The sequence below is a fragment of the Eufriesea mexicana genome, unplaced genomic scaffold, assembly GCF_001483705.2.
Source record: "Eufriesea mexicana isolate 0111107269 unplaced genomic scaffold, ASM148370v2 scaffold385, whole genome shotgun sequence".
Taxonomy (NCBI): domain Eukaryota; kingdom Metazoa; phylum Arthropoda; class Insecta; order Hymenoptera; family Apidae; genus Eufriesea; species Eufriesea mexicana.
Genome location: NW_016908568.1, coordinates 430,974 through 448,139, shown reverse-complemented (window position 1 = coordinate 448,139; position 17,166 = coordinate 430,974). Strand labels below are relative to the sequence as shown.

The window sequence follows — 17,166 nt, the reverse complement described above, 5'->3', positions numbered from 1 at the left end:
TTTTTTTTTTTTTTTTTTTTTTTTTTTTTTTTTTTTTTTTTTTTTTTTCCCAACGATGGTGAAATAAAAATAGCTAGGTCCAGTGTACGGTGAGTAGCGTTGCAATTTACAGCTGCGCATCGAGGTTGAATGGGGACGGAACGCGATCGGATGAGATCGAGAGGTGGGCGGGTATGTATGTGTGAGCGCGTGTACACGCAGAGGTTAAAAAAAAAGAAAGAAAAAAAAGCAGAGAAAGGATGGGAAGAAGATAGGGAAAAGGCGTAAAAACGGATTCGAATCGTTGCTCTTTTGTTCCTAACTCGATAATCAATCTTTTACCTTGCATTCTTCGTGGTACCATTGTTGCAATGTCACGAGAAAGCCAAGAATGACCTTTACCTTTACCTTTACCTTTACCTCAAGCTCTACCTTTATTCTCTATCTTCACCTCGACTAACTACACCTTTACCTTTAGCTTTAGCTTTAGCTTTAACTTTGACGTTACGCGTATTTCTCCTATCCGGATAAGAACAACGATGATATACTTTCTCTTCGTAATAGAATACATACATGCACGCATACATGCATGTATACACGCGCATAAGATCGATCGGTGAAACGATCGAAATGTTACCAACGATAAACGTTCATCGTAGTAGTTGCAATTCTGTACGAAGACTTCTATCTGCATACGGTTTCGGTTAGATTAGGAAAGACTGCATATTTAGGAAAACTGCGTTTCATCGAAGTTACTATAACCTCGACACGAGATACGTTACATTCCCTGTAACGAATGTACTAATAATTTGCTTTTATACGAACTTACTAATTGGATTCCGGAATACCGTGAAAAAAGGAAAATGAAAAATGTTAATTTCCAATGACCTTTCGAATTATCGATAGCAGATTCTCTATGAAACAGCGAGTATATCGTTAAACAATACGGTTAGAATGGAAAAATATAAAGAAGGATAGATCGTTTTCGTTGCGATTCCTTTTGGTAACCTAATTTCAGAAAAAATCAGGCAATGCAAAATACTCATCTGCATATTCCATAAAGGATCGCGTGATCGCGTGTATTCGTTTCGAGGTAATTTGTTCAGCTTGTGCTTGGAGTATTTGCATGGAGAACAGAGTTGTTCTTCCAGCCAAACGGACATTTTCAAGATTTTGCGCCGAACCGATAGAATTGTTTGCTTGAAAAGCGATATCAATCGCGAGAAATAGAAAAGCAGAAGGATATAAAGTATCGAGAAGAATGCGGGGAAAGAAGGAAATGAAAAGGAAAAAGAGAAAAAGAGAAAAATAGATGATAGGAGAAAATTATGAAGAAATTGAATAATTTAATAATGTTACGAGAAAGAGTGCTGAGTAAGAAATTACGAGGAGACAAGATTTTTGGAAATCTTCCTTAAAACCGCTAATTCTTTCGAGAGTAAATCGATAAATAGATTTCGACGATAGAGTTGAAACGATGAAACGATGAAACGATGAAACGATGAAACGTCGGAACGACGGAACGATGGAATAGTGGAACAATAGAACGATTAACCTAGAAATAGATCGTAATTCAGCTGATGGTCGATGAAATGAAATTTAAGCAAATTTACGAGTATGTTTGCAGGACTGTATCGATCACGATCATCATCATAAACGTCGCCTAAACGTTTGTTACGTAGTTTACAAGAAAGTGAAGGAAGAAAATGGTCCGGTACGAAGGAAAAAATAAATGATCGCAAAGGAAAAAGGTAAAGAATATCGTACTATTCTGATCGCGACAATGACATGAAAAAGAAAATGTGAAGAAATATCGTGCGAGTACATGTGTATGTAAGGAAAATCAAGGCGCGAATAATCATCTTATCCGTTTTCGCAGTTTTCCATCGAAATGCTTTTCGTTTGTTTAAGACGATCAAGAAAAAGTTGAATCTTATCGAGATTCTGTACCATGATGTTATTTCGGATTAATTATTATTAAAGAACGAAAAGAGTGAGTAGCATTGACGTTGATCGTTAAATGTTGAACCATTGAAGACCGACCAGAAGAAACAAGCAAGAAAATAGATATCGAATTGATATATAGCCTTAATCGTTATTATCCGTAAAATGTGTAAATAAATGGTTTTATTTTCGTTAAAGATGGACGTTGCTCGTATGGAAAAAAAAAATAACGAACGTTGAAAGGCGGAGAGGCGAAACGTTTGAACCGATATAACGGAAGGACAAATACTCGGACGAGCGAAGGAACTGTAAGTTGCAAAAACAATGCGTAAACGCGATGCGATCCGTGAGCAGAAGAAGAAGAGGCAGAAAAGAGGGAAAAGAAGGAATGGAAAGAAGTGGGAGGAGCAAGAGGGAAAAGGAGAATGGGAAGAAGAAGTACCATGCAAACAGATAAACACTCGACGAGGCAGAAAACGGTTCGGTCGCTTTTGCGAAGGCGGAGCAGCAAAAGGAGGAGCGATGCAAGTGGTATATACGTGCGAGTATTGTCTTTGTTCTGAAAACGTCGATACCTTTGGTTGTTCCGAGCATCGTTCGTGGTATATCCAACGGTCGTATAAAGCAACCAAGGACGATCTTGATTCCGAGAAGAATGGCAGCGTTACGGGCAAAACATTTCGAACTTTCCAACGGCAATGCTGGAAACGAGAAGAAGTCGAGAATCGTCGAGATCGACGACTGCAAAACATTTCGAACTTTCCAACGGCAATGCTGGAAACGAGAAGAAGTCGAGAATCGTCGAGACCGACGACGACGAGAAGGAGGACGAAGAAGAAGAAGAAGAAGAAGAAGAAGAAGAAGAAAAGGAAGAAGAAGAGGAAGGAAAAGAACGGCGTATCGTAGTAAGTATTTGATTAACAAAGAGTGTTTGGGAAAAATCGATCAACGGAGCAGTTTCGTATCATCCGATAAATGGATAAAGCGTATAGGGTAAGGAAAAAGAGAGTTAGCGTAACGCGGCAAATGACGTTAAAGGGTTAGCGCCATGGACGATTTATCGGGGAATCGTGGTTGCGGAACTCGACGACGAGATTGGTACAGTCTTGGATAAAGACGATTAACGCGTTGTAAAGAAGGATTCTTGAAAGTATGCAGACCGAGTAGCATTGAAATTTGCGTTAGCGAAAGGTTTTTTCGTTGTTCGATATGTTCGAACCGATTCGCCGTCTTGCATCGAAATGTTTCGGAAGATGCCGAAATAGGATTGAACAGCGTGTATAGAATTACGCGCAACCTGTTGCTGTTCAAAATCGAACACGTTTAGAATTTTCTCCACTCTATCGTATAGCTGCGCGTATACGCGTGTATACGTGTCACGTATATATGTATATAGATTGGAAAAAGAATCGAAACGATTTGTGTTAGGTGGGAAAAGAAAGAAAGAAATGATGAAGAATGAAATTTAAATCGAATCCTCGTTTACCGTGCTCGCATTATCAATGCACGCATCTCGTGATACGTATCTTATCGAGGGTAGGATTTCATATCGGAATCGAGTGTTAACTGAAAATTGGAAAGCAGGCAAGATTACTCGTGTCGGTAGTGATGGCGGCGGCGGCAATGGCGGCGATGACGGCGATGGTGACGATGGTGTTAATGCCGCTGCAGCAGCAACTGTTGCTAACAGTGGTATATATACGACTTTCTATCCCGCGAAAGTAGGTTCTGACACGAAGCAAGTAACCAAGAAGCTAATCGGGTAAACGGTAAATTGCATACTAAATTGCAAAATGGCCGCGTAAGTGGTGACGAGCGTTACTGCTTCGATGTTTGCTAAATTACGTTTCTTCTAGTGTTAAATGACCAAGTATTCGATTACTTATCTCAACGTCTTCTCCTTGGAGGCTCGACCGATTACCAGAGGTAATTACTCGAACCGACTTTACAGATTGATCTTACCATTTCTTCCCATCCTTTCCCTCTGCTTTCCTACTCCCATGCTCGCGTATTGTCGTTTTATTTCGCCTTTGCCAAGATCACGTTTTACTTTATCGGTTTACTTTAGTGGACGAAACGTTATTAAATGGATGTCTCGGTAGAATGGAGGAGACGGAGAGAGACGGTAGTAACGATGAAAAGATAAATGCGTGAATCGAGTTTCTCGAGTTTCAGCCAGCATCAAAGAACTATGTTTGTTTAACGTACATCGCGAGGTAAACCAATGAATGGCATGCTTTTAAGTATGTACCTACGCGTATGCAATTTAGAACCTTTTAAAGAATAACGGCGAATAAGAAGATAACGCGTAAGCATAAGTTCCTACCACAGTTTCACCTAAAAACTTTACCTCGTTTCCGAACACTTTCAATAAAAGTGTCGATAACTATGTATCCTTGCGGAAAAACCATGACGTCAATGGCTTTTTTATCGACGGAAATTTTCCGATTTATTACCAATACTTTCTTCTTTTCACGTCAGTTTAATTTATGCGCGTTTTCGATCTCGCTTGCTAATCCTAGCTATACGTTCTTTCCATATTTTCTTTCCATCTTTCTACGTCTTGCTGGGAGAAGCTGAGAGGAGAGAAAAAGGAAAAAGGAAAAAAGAAAAAAGAAAAAAGAAAAAAGGAAAAGGAAAATGATTCTTTTGATATGGTGACGCGCGTTTCGAATGCTATTCGGTTGAACGAAAATCAGATAGAAACGACAAGTTTCGAAAAGAAAGCCAAGTTCCGGTGTACGAATACGAGTAGGGAATTTTCATATCGTAGGTTTGCACGCGTCTTGTATCACGGTGTACAGTTTTATAGCTGCGAATAATCAAGCTGCGATACCTATCCGTTCGGTGAAACCGCGAGATTATTGCAGCTATTAGAAGCATCGTATACGAACGTATACATGTATACATACGTCGTCGTGTTATGCGTTATATGCCGTATGAACGTTTGTAAGCGTCACTTAGCACCGATTTGGCTCACTTGTGCTATTCCTCGTAATTACGCGGGGTATTAATTATTAATCAGAGCAGATTGTCGCGCGACGTCTTTCGCACCGATTTACATGTCGCACCAGGTTTACATGTCGCGTACAGAACAAACGAATAATCTAAAGAAAGAAGAAACTGCTTTTCCATTGGAACAACCAACGTATTAATTACCGATGATCGACGTATCATCAGGTTCGAACATTTCGAAATTATCAAATCGAATTGTCAATTGAATTATCGAAATAATAGAAAATTGAATGAAATAATGGAAAATAAATTTCCGTGTACTTTCGTATGGGATACATGGGGCGAGTAGGCGAGTAGGCGAGTAGGCGAGTAGGCGAGTAGGCGAGTAAACGTGAAAACGTGTATGGTGGTCGACCAACGTGTTGGTCGAAAAAGGAAAAATTAGCAACATGGACGGTTTGCGTGCAAAGGAGCTTGGTTAACTTGCATTCGGATGGCATTATTGTATCGCGTATCGCGCATCGTCCATCCGTTGTCGTAGGATTCTGTGATTTCAAAGGATCGTTATCGCATTGAAAATTAGACCGTTGCTGAATATCGTTGAGGACAAAACTGATCGAAATATCCGTTGACATTTGAGCTACGACAACTACGAGAACGAAAGATGAGACGGAAGAAGAAGTAGAAAGACGCAGATACGCGTGTAAATGCAGCTAGCGTAGGAGAAACTAACAAACTCGGGACAAACTAAAGAGAATCCATTCTCGATGAATAATAAAACGGAAAAGGAGAGCGAGAACGACATGGGAGGAGAGATTTCGAGAAGATACGATTGAGATTCGCGCGTACAGGCACGGGCTGTCGCAACAGTTGCCGACATGGCGATTTCGCGTAGAAGACATAGGAAAGCGGAAAGTATTTAAGCAAGTATACGAACAACGAGTCGGAATAGTCTATAACGAGGAATATACGGGGGACGGGAATTCCTTCTGAATCTTAATCTTTCGTAAGAACGAAGGGAAGGAAAGGAAAAGAAGGGAAAAACTCTGTTACGGTTATCTTTTCCCTACTGAAAAATATCGCAACGAATAAGCTACTAGAAATTAACTTTACGATTTATTATGCCTTTTTATCGATCGCAATCGTGCATTTGAATGGCGTGCATTCGCGGTATCGCGTTTAACCTTACGCCGAATTTTCCGCCCAACGTCTTACTTGTTACGCTGCAAGCGTACTATACGTAAACGTTACATTTTCTATTACAGCTACAATTTCCAATCTTTCTCTCTTTCTTAGTCTTTTCAAAGTCTTTTTCGATATTTCGACGTTTCGACGTTTCGATGTTTAGATAAAGCCGACGGTAATTGTACATCTATTGCACGGTGTACCGTTATCTCGATAAAGTTTACCAAGATAGAATTACGCTTGCCAAAGTGCAAATGACAAAGTACAAGTACGAAGAACGATAGGCCGGTGAAATAATAGTGGCGGTGCTGTTGATTCTCTTATCGATAATCCTTGTTGGACATGTGACATGGACAAATGTAAAAGGACACGCATCCGAGGGATTCGCATATCTGGTATCTGATGCGCACGTGTTTTGGAGAATAAATTTGTCGGAAGATGGCTACGCATCTTTCTTCGTCTATCTGTGCACGTGTATATACGTATCTGTCAGCTTTTCTATATCTAACTGTCCAAATCTTTTTCATCCTCTTTTTTTTTATCCTACAAATAACCACGCGTTATAACGTGCTCTGTTTCGCGATCTTTTATTTCGAAAGACTATCCCTGCCTATCGACGCATCTCTCGTGCATACGTTTCCATGCTAGGTGTCACGGTAAACGCTAAATTACCTTTTGCTTTTTTCCCATTTCTTTTTCACCTGTCATTTTCGATACATTACGGGTAGTCTTGCTAACACTCGAATAAATACATATAGTTGGTATAATAAATATAGGCAGTACAGCGATACCGGAGTAAAGAAAAATATTTCGATGCGATCGTTAACTCGTTAAAGGTAAAAAGCTGTTGGACCATTTCTACGCGTACCGTTTCATTTTATTCGCGCGACAACAGGCGAATAAAGAATTTCCTTCGTCTTCCTCGAGCTTAAAAATATCAAAGAAACGAAGAAATCAATTTTTTCCGCAAAGGTTTCCACGAAGAAATACGTTGTGGAGGAAAATTGAAAATTCATGCAATCGGTCGTTGAAAGTAAGTTTAATAACGCGTATTCTTCTCGTTGCTTCGCTTTTCGCCTGTATTATATAGTACGTGTATCGAGATAAAGAATAAATGAAACAAAAGCGAACGTTTGTACGCTTGAACCTTTTTTCTATGCATCTTCGAGTTTATTAAAGTACAGTCCTATTTGCGAGTCGACAATCTCGAAAAATGGCAGTGATGGCGCATCGTATTGAAAAATCGTATTGAAAAATCGACGGGAAAAAAGAAATTTATGTATTTCAGCCGAGCTGAAAAATATATATGTTGTACGCGACGTTGAAAATAAAGAGAGTTCCCACGTCCACGCGAAGCGTGTTTTGTAAACCTCTTACAAGTTTCCTTGCAAGTTTACTTTTCACATTTACTTAATACGTTAATTTTACTTGTCGATATACGCGTGTTACGCGTATGTACGCGGTATCTGCTGATATTCCTTCTAAAATCGCAACAATTATCGACTAATGCGTTTCCATTTTCGAATTTTCCACAGCCGAGAATTCGTTGGTGCAACAGTGGATAAGTATCCAATTACAAATGGATTAGCAGCAGATTAACTCGCAATGAGAAAACTCGCAATTTGACGAGAGTACACGGGTTAAGAGCTTTGAAACTGTATTTACTTGAAGCCTAGTTGATCATCGATTTGCGGTGTAAATTTCAAACGAGTTTCAAGTCGAGCATGGGCCCTGTAATAAACTCTTGGAATATTTTCTATCCCCAGTTTTCGTCCAACGATCGCCGTTATGTACGAAACGACAAGTTTCTCTCTCTCTCCCCCCTCCTCCTCCCCCTCTCGTCTATCTATAATATCAATCTATCCTTCTTTGAAATTCGTTGTTCTTTCTACGTTTGAGATGCGATCTCTACCCGCAAAGTTGTACACTGTATTCTACAAAGTTTATCACGATACATCCTTTGTTACGTTCAAAACTAAATTAAATCTTATCGCGTATATTTGACAAGGCCCAGAGTAACTTAGTACAAGTTCAAAATCGTATTTAGCTTTTAGTTCGTGCTCTAATTTCTAATAAATCCGATCATCTTCACGCCTATCTTTCCTACTACGATAAACTTTACGATGATTAACAACGATTTACCACGATATTATTGCGACGATACGTATAAAAATGAACCTTTTCGTTTGACCAAACCGAAATACAGATTAGGCGAAAAGGGAGGATGATGATCGTTTAAATTTGGAGACACGATATAGCGAATAGCGCCGAAGCGTTAACAAATTATTTCTGTTACTAGCTGGAAGCAAGTGGTACAAGTTGATGCGTGTCCAGCCTAAAGGAACTGTTAATAAAAGCCGGTGCTTTTATTATTAGTCGCGCGGATAATCGCGTTATATCGTATTCTTGGTCATACGAATAAAGTTGAAACATCGACTTATCGTTTCAACCGATATTTTCTAACTTTCATAATTATGTATCGTATAATAAAAACGCGTGCGCGTGTAATAGTATATGCAATAGTAGGCGCAGTTCGTATCGTGCAAAAGTTTTAATTAAATCTCCATCTTCGAAACCCCTAGATGATTATCTTTCTCGATGCGACTCTATATATGCAGGATAAAGAGATCATTTCCCGTGTCTTTATCTTTCCACCGCACATATCGTGCAATATCACTGCCGTTTTTCGTTACTTTTCGTTGCGTTATTTAATACAGATCGAAAGAAACACGATGAAAATGACACGATGTCCTGTTATGCGTGTTATGTATAACGAATTACGAAGTGAACTACACCGGCCTATGCCTGCAAATCGTTGCAATTTTTCCGCAATTTCGACAGATCTTGTACAGCTTGAAACGATATTCGATATGTAGAGATCACCGCGTTTAATATTCCATACGCGAGTGAATATTTTATTGGAATAATCGCGAGGGTGAGAACGATGGCAACTAATCTGATAGGAAGAAGCAAAGTTTCGATCTGTCCAGATGAAGGCTTATTCGATAAAGGGTATATTTACGGTTATCTCGATAAATACGAGAATAAAACGAACTTGATTATACCTAGAAACGAACAATTCCAAATGGAATTCGTATTCTCAGAGATAACCAAGTGAATGCTATACTAGCAAATTAGCGCGTCGCTTTGTTATCTTCTTCATAGGATCTTTGTGTCGCGTTGGTTACATTTAATACCCCTTGCTTATACCGCCTTTAATTTAATCGCGATTAAGCTAAAACGAAACTGAAATGAACTCGAATCGAAAGAATATACGTACGTCGTATGTACGTAGAAGCTCCTTGGATACTATGTCCGATAGACCTTTCGCCATTCCATTGTTTCGCGAGATGAATATTTTTAAGAAATTAATAATCATACTTTGTTAGTGAAACAATAAGACAATATACAACCATATTCGATGTTGTCCGATACTTTTGTATCGATAATACATTTTTATCCCGAGAAACGTTTCTAGCGATATAAAAACGCTGTATTCGAACATTCCATCAAACATTTTTTTTCTTCCTTTTCTCATTTTCTGATCATAAGTATACGATAGAGTCGATCGTACGGTGCATCGATCGTAATCTCGTATCCTCCTCGGAAGCCTGTTGCACTGGAAGACTGAAGACACGATAACTTTGTAACCGATTTTCGCCTAATTTTTTAGTTAAAAGCTTTCGTTTACTATGATATTTTCACGTATCTGCAAATTGTTATTAACAATATCTACCACTCTCTTTGTTCCCCCGTTCTCCTCATCTTTCTCCGTTCCGGCTCTTTTTCTCCCCGCTCTTTTACGTTCTTCCCCGTTTCATAAAAATACGTAGGATGCTGTACAGATATGTCTGTGTATAGGCATGCATTTACGGAAATACGAGCTGACTCGAACTTTTGAGCGCATACGTAGCTCGAAGGGTTTGCGAGAATGGCACCGAGAGAAGCATATTTAACGAGTTAAAGAAAAAGCAAACAACGAGGAAAAAGAAGGAAAGGAAAGCTATCAACGTATACGGTATACGTTGCCTCGATACACCGTGAGCTCCTGAACGTAGAAAAAATTTCAAGTTTATTCAATTAAAAGTTGATACGCACGCTGTTTCTTGCGTTTCGTGTAACGCCCGGAGCGATTTGGTCGCGACCCGTTGTTTGCGTTTCAAAGTCTTTCCAAACTATGAGACTAGCTTAACGGAGAATTATTATAGACACGATATTCGCTGTTTAATGACTCGTTGATGCAGCAAAATAGAACGAAATAAAGAAACAGATGGAAATTTCTTTATTTCGTTTCGGAAAACGAATCTCGATATCAACTAACCTACAAATACTTGGTGTTCGTGTGTGCATATATGTATGTGATATATATATATGATAAAAACTTACGCACGCACGCACGCACGCATACCTAGCACATAAACAAGTATACTATGCATATAGCAAATATACACATGTACAACATGTTTCTATGCATAAGTGAAGAAAAATAAGGAAAGAAAAAGGAATAAAGGTAGAAACGCGAAGAGATAAATATTCCTTTACCTTTGCAAATGAATGAAAAGATGTGCCAGTCGGTTAGATAGCGATGGTTTACTGACGGTTGATCGGCTGGAAATAAGGATTCGTCGAGTTACGGAGAAGCAGAGGGTGATTCAAAGTTGAGACCCGCTCGACGTGACGGACAACGATGTACTGACGCTCCGCGTGCTTCACCTTTACATAGGCCGGCGTAGTGACGTCAGGGATTTGCGGGGACCAATGAGAAAACGAAGCTTGCACCACCGTTGGGGATAGAAATTTAACCCCGTACCCCTTTCGTCGCAAATATCTCGGTGAAACTTGTAGCTATCTCGAATACGTAATGTTTGGGTAACCGCCGATTTCCTTTTCTCATCTTTCCACTTCTCCACTTCTCCACTTCTCCACTTCTCCACTTCTCCACTTCTCCACTTCTCCACTTCTCCATTTTTCCACTTCTCCACGCCGATATCTCTTCTCCTTCTTCCTTTGCCCTTTCCTTTCGTTTTCTTGCGTTTTCTTTGTTTCCCATTGTTCGTACTTAGGCACGGGGTTGCGAATCTATCGAATATCCTTATTTAGTCCTTATTAGGGATAGTGAAAATTGGTTACCGATTAATTCCAATGTTAACTGTCTTTAAAACATCCGATGCAGAGTTGCGATAAATATATTATCCAAGTCACAGACAGTGCATACTGTATCGGGTATGTCGGTAAGTAGTATTCGAATATCGGCTAACGATTAAACTTGCGAAACTTCTTCTACATTCGTGATAAACTTCACGAGTATATTTGCGGAGAAAGGCAAGTGCAAGAATATTCGAGTTAAAATCTGGTTAAATAAACGTACTCGAAGCGTCGTAGAAACATCGAGGAACTCGTGGAATTTAACGTTAGGAAATCTAATGTTCGATTTAGCCCATACAGAGAAAAGGTATATAATGTTTTCCAGTGAAATGAACAATATGTTAGATTATATAGGCGAAAGATAGGCGAAAGATAGGCGAAAGATAGGCGAAAGATAGATAGACGGAATCGTAAAAACAGATGTCTTTGTTGTCGATCAAATCACGGAACAGAGATATCGCATTAATACTCTTCGAAACGTTTGAAACAGTTCGAAACGGGAACATTTTTAATTACGATTATCTACCCTATTTCTAGGATATATTGTAATATATAAATCGAACCGTAACGTTATCAGTTTCGCAATTGCGCGTACCGTGTACTACGTAAAATGACCACCGTAATGATTTTCCTTCGTTCCAAGAATCATACGTGATAATGATAAACGTAACATCGTTAATTGGATAATATGTTCTGTACTTTCTAGCATAGATGAACATTCGATTTTATCAAGAGGGAAGATAGCGAAGGAATGGGAGAAAGGCAAGGAGGCAGCAAAGTTGGAGTTGTTGGAGAGCGTTTGCTATGCGACAGTTTATAAGAAAAGAAATTGGTATTAGTTACACGGTCGATCTACCGTGATGGCGCACGGTCGCGCCCCGTTACCATCTTCCAAGAAGAAAAATGCACCCTTGCGACTACTGCTCGTACCTTCCCCGATTCTTTCGTAACTCGATAGTAAAATTTCTGTTCGTATTATGAATAGAAATAGACACGTTCGTTCCACGCATTTGCGGAAAAAGCTTGCTTCTCAAGTTCCAAACTTCCTATTAATTGCAACAGTTCAATTTGATTTTTTTCATATCAAGTGCCGGACAAAATATAAGTAGCGCGCAGTACGTGCACGATATATCCTTGTACTTCGAGAGAGTGCAATGATCGTATACACTCGGAATCGATGATATGCACACATCCTCGGAAGACCATGTTCGTTGTACGAAACATTCTCAAGCCGCCGATTTAACCGTAATAAGACGATCATGGTCGATTCTACTTAAGTACGCGTTGAACGCGCGCGTTGCACGTCCCGACCATGTATCCTCGCGGATATGGAAAATGGTTCACCATTCGTTTCATTTTTCAATGAATAATTCATTAAATCCGGCGAAAAGGAAAAGGAAAGAGAGTAAGAAGCAGAATTTTAATTAATGCCTTATGTTGCGGTAAGAGTAATAAATGTCTTATGTGTGTTGTTGACCCCCATGCTTTTCGGTGTTTAACCTTTCGAAAGATTATTAAAGTCGTACAATTTTAAAACTTGCATACGCGCTATTTGGATAGACACTAACGAGAACGTACCATATAGGCGTACACGAATGAGAAGTCGCTTCGGGTGACACTCGACGATCAATTACATTTCTCCTCCTCTTATCGAAGAAATTGTGCACTGACGGATCAAGCTTGATGACGAAGAAAAGCCGGGGGCTGCAGTAAACGAGAATCCTTATTTATCCCGTTCCTCCCAGAGACGTAGCTTATCACCTAAGATCCTGTTTATCATCGAAACGGAAGTGCAGCGCGCTCGTATCGAATCGATTTTCATTGAACCAGCTACTACCGCAACTCTTCCGCGGCTTCGTTAAAATGAATCTCGATCGATATCTTTTTCCTCCAATATCCAATCGCGGCATTGTATTCGTTAATAAGACAAAAACAAAAAAATAAATAATAAAAAGAAAATCGAAAGCGACAAAGGAAGCAGAAGAGGAGGAAGAAGAGGAAGAAGAGGAAAAAGAAGAAGAAAATGTAAAAGGGAAATGAAAGGACTAAATTCAGACAAAATATAAAAATTGTCGCAAATATACACTTGTATAATCTACTTAATTGAACTGCAACGATATCGATTCTGCGACGTATCGAGCTTCTTCGATTCTTGTATCGTTCATCTCGTTTATCTCTTGTATCTTATATTTTCTAAATATATATATGCGATACGCAGCATAAGCAAATAGCTTATTTCAGTTTTAAACGAACCGGTAAGCTTAATGAGACCGAAGCACGTACAACATCCGTAGCTATACTCTGATCATACCTAGAGAGATACAGTTCGGTCTCTTTTGTTGTTCCATACACGTACGAACGATAATTTGTTTTCCTTCCTATATAACTTCTGCTAGATCGTGTTAAAACGCACGCAAGATCAAAACATACTCGTATACGATTGAATAATTATTTTTCCACATAAATAACGCGAATATATTATTCGATTAAACGTGAAATATTTGACGATAAACGAATAGATAATGTAACGGTATAAATATATCACGCTTACATATAAATTGCTTTTATTGTAAAATTACAATGTAGCGATTATAATTATTATATCGATGACAATTAAAAATATAGTAGGGTTTGGGTTAGAAAAGTTGACAAGCGGTCAACGCTGAGGTTAGAATAGCGGTCAAAAGAGTATGATAAATGTAAGCTTTACGTGTGATTTCGAATTACGATTATGTTCGTATGGACAAAGCTAAAAGAGAAATTAATATGGAATAAACAGATCGCGTATAAATATTTCGAGACGAGTGAGTTCGAAATTGTCGCGACCAATAGAATAGAATGTGCACTCTGGCGGTTGGTGTGCGAGTTAAAAAGAAACGTCAGCGTCCATGTTGATATACAAGTTCAGTTGTCTGCTGGGTATATACGACGCTTCAGGTAACCTCAATGATTCGTTGGTGTACACGTTGAAGTAAGGTGTTAAGTCATCACGAAGTAAGGAACAACACTACGCGATGGACGACAAGTTCCAAGGTTTGAAAACGAATGAACAGATTATAGAGGAACTTACGAAAGATCTGGAAAGTTCCTGCATCGCGGTAAATGACAATCATTCCGCGTCGAAAGATGATATCGCGACGAATATCCCGACGAAATCTGCGAGTATAAAAGATAGTTATCATTCGGACAATCGTCACACATCTACGAAACATGTAGAACATACAGAAGAAAGTAGCGCTGACAATAAGTGTGGAAAAGATGACGAACATGATACGAGTCGTCCAAAAGATCGCATGGACGAAGACTCGTGTCTGAAAGACAGAGAATTGACACTTTCCGAAGATGAGAAAAAAGTTTGTATTTATTTATGAAATTTAATGGATTTACCAAGTTTACAGGCAATCAATCTATACTGTTAAATTTGTACCTTTTTTTCTTCTTTCCTTTCTCTTCCCTTTCTTTTTTCTTTTTTCTTTTTTCTTTTTTTTTTTTTCTTTTATCTTTTTTCTCATAGATCCTTAAAGCAGAAGCGGAAGAGTATAAAGATAAGGGAAATGATTTCTTTAAATGCGAAGAGTATCATCAGGCAATATCTATGTATACCCATGGAATACAAACCTGCCCGTTAGCCTATAGCAAAGAGAGGTCCATTTTGTATGCCAATAGAGCTGCTGCAAAGTTAAAATGTCTGGTAATGCTATTATTTAAAGAATATTATTATAACATCGAAAAGAAACGACTGATTTTTCATCCAGGCTCTACTATTTATACGATACTATTTAAGTAGGACAAGGAATCCGCTATATCCGACTGCACAAAAGCCATAGAATTAAATCCAAGTTACGTGAAGGTATACGGTAGAAGGGCTCGCCTGTACGAAGAGACAGAAAAGTTGGACGAAGCTTTGGAAGACTACAAAAAGATTTTAACGTTTGATCCTAGTCACGTAGAGGCAAACTATGCGATTCGAGTAAATACTAAGATATAATAATCTTCCTTATTTTCGCTATATTCCCGACATTAATATATCAAATCTTTTTACAGAGATTACCTCCGTTGATTCACGAGAGGAATGAAAAGTTAAAAACAGAAATGCTTGGTAAACTGAAGGATTTGGGGAATATGTTTCTGAAACCTTTAGGGCTTTCTACGAATAATTTTGAATTGCAACAAGATCCAAATAGTGGTAGTTATTCCGTCAAGTTTCATCAGAATCCTCGGAATTGATACATTAACCAGTGTATGTTGGTATAAGAATGAATTTCTGAAAATGTGTCGCGAAATATTTATACATACCTTATGTAGATTCTGTTCGAATGCTGTGTATTTGTTGTAATAAAGATATCTATAAACGTTACGGTAGATATTCAGCAGGCGATATCGATATTTACGTTTGCACGAGAACCTCGTGAAATCTGATTGTTCGATTCTAACCATAATACGAAGTTAGCTTCTTTCGCTATCAATGAATTATCGTAAGTTGAAAAGTTTGTTATAAAATGTACGATGTTGTGATCGATCATTGGTTGTGACACTAGGTTTACCGATTATAAACAGTATGTGTACGGTTTTACGGTTGTTGAAAACGATATGATATTTGTCATACTTTTTTACACATGAATTTCTTTTACAAATGCGCGTTGTTTGTTACATTGTTGATTTATAGTTTCCTTGGTACCTATGGCAGTTAATGTTTCGATCGATAGCACCGAATGATTAATTAACATCTCGAAATATCTTTCGTTTCCAAATTAACATGGGAACGTTTATGAAATTGTTGCAGTTTTCTAAATTTCTCGATGTCTTTGCCATTTATCCTGCAACTTGAACAATTAACTCCTGTTTCGTATGCATGTATGTATATACAAGTTGAACAAACTATAAGAAAAGAGCTATTTTTGTCTTGCACAATGGAAAGCGCGGCGAACACGAGCGAATGTACGTACGACTCCGAAGCGTGACAGATGCAACGGAACGACTGCGAATGGATGGAAGAACAGGCCACTTGTGATGATGTATATGACATGACACATGGTATACATGGGCATCGCGAAGATGGGGATAGGTATAATTCACATTGCCTGTTACGTTTTAACCATTTCCTATTTTCCCGCTAAAATCGTCTTGCCCGCGTTCCTGCATATCCTGTACATGTGTATTTCCTCCACTTTCTTCGATTTTTCATTCATACTTGTACGTTACGATCGCATTAACCACGATTATTTCCCGTTTTTCCTCTGTTTACTGTCAGTGACACTTGATTCAATTTCCATTTTTGTCATGGCCCATGTACATATCGGATCGCGGCACCATGACAGTAGCGCGCAGGCGTATTCACGTGATACACTTGATATCAGAGGGATGAGAACAAAGGAGAAAGAGATACGAGAAACGTGCGCTCGTGTTTAGATGGATACGTATGAGGGTGGTTTTCTGTGTTGGTGTAGTTGCGCGTGCGCACGTGTAGGCATTGGTGGAAGGTATAGGTATGGGGAACAAAAGAGAAAGAGAGAGAGAGTGCGTGAGTGGACGGGAAGGGGAAGCGAGAGTAACAGCGGCGGCGGCGGCGGTGGCAGCAGCAGCGGCGATGTGCGAGGAGAAGCGAGGAAGGAAGCTTCACTTGCGAGTAGCACATAAACGCAGTGAAACAGGCGCTCGCAGTCGAGCGACAAACGATAAACGGTGTATCGGTCGGTGGATGGTATGTGCGAGGAAGGATCGTTAAAGCGAAACGCTTGTATGCGCGTATAAGGGTGACCCGTTACACGCATACACGTCCGCATTGAAAACGTACATTGCGACTAAATTGGAAATTCAAGGAAAAAAGAAACGAAAGCAAGGTAAAGGAGCAAAGTTGAAGAAATATAACGGATGCAAAAAGCAAGTGACAGCAAAAGGGGTGGGTAGAGTAAGGATACAGAGAGAGATGAAGGTGTGTGTGTGTGTGTGGGGGGGGGG

General features: G+C 39.2%; 3 protein-coding genes across 4 annotated transcripts in view; 2 read left to right on the top strand and 1 right to left on the bottom strand.

The window, feature by feature from the left end:
* The window catches only part of Tk (tachykinin), a 15,177-nt gene extending 4,364 nt beyond the window's left edge, over window positions 1-10,813 (bottom strand). For both annotated transcript variants that reach the window (XM_017896765.1, XM_017896766.1), the window contains exon 1: window positions 10,606-10,813. The gene's annotated coding sequence lies outside the window, so the exon portion shown is untranslated. The remainder of the gene's footprint in view (window positions 1-10,605) is intronic.
* Window positions 10,814-14,112: 3,299 nt separating this feature from the next.
* Window positions 14,113-15,538, top strand: Ttc1 (Tetratricopeptide repeat domain 1). The gene is made up of 4 exons (XM_017896787.1): window positions 14,113-14,561; window positions 14,723-14,899; window positions 14,996-15,178; window positions 15,253-15,538. Exons 1-4 carry the CDS (start codon window positions 14,223-14,225, stop codon window positions 15,433-15,435), a joined length of 882 nt encoding a protein of 293 aa, XP_017752276.1. The 5' UTR covers window positions 14,113-14,222; the 3' UTR covers window positions 15,436-15,538.
* A 1,342-nt stretch (window positions 15,539-16,880) lies between these two features.
* LOC108545256 (probable sodium/potassium/calcium exchanger CG1090) overlaps window positions 16,881-17,166 on the top strand; it is a 6,291-nt gene continuing 6,005 nt past the window's right edge. Inside the window, exon 1 of the mRNA XM_017896781.1 lies at window positions 16,881-17,048. The gene's annotated coding sequence lies outside the window, so the exon portion shown is untranslated. The remainder of the gene's footprint in view (window positions 17,049-17,166) is intronic.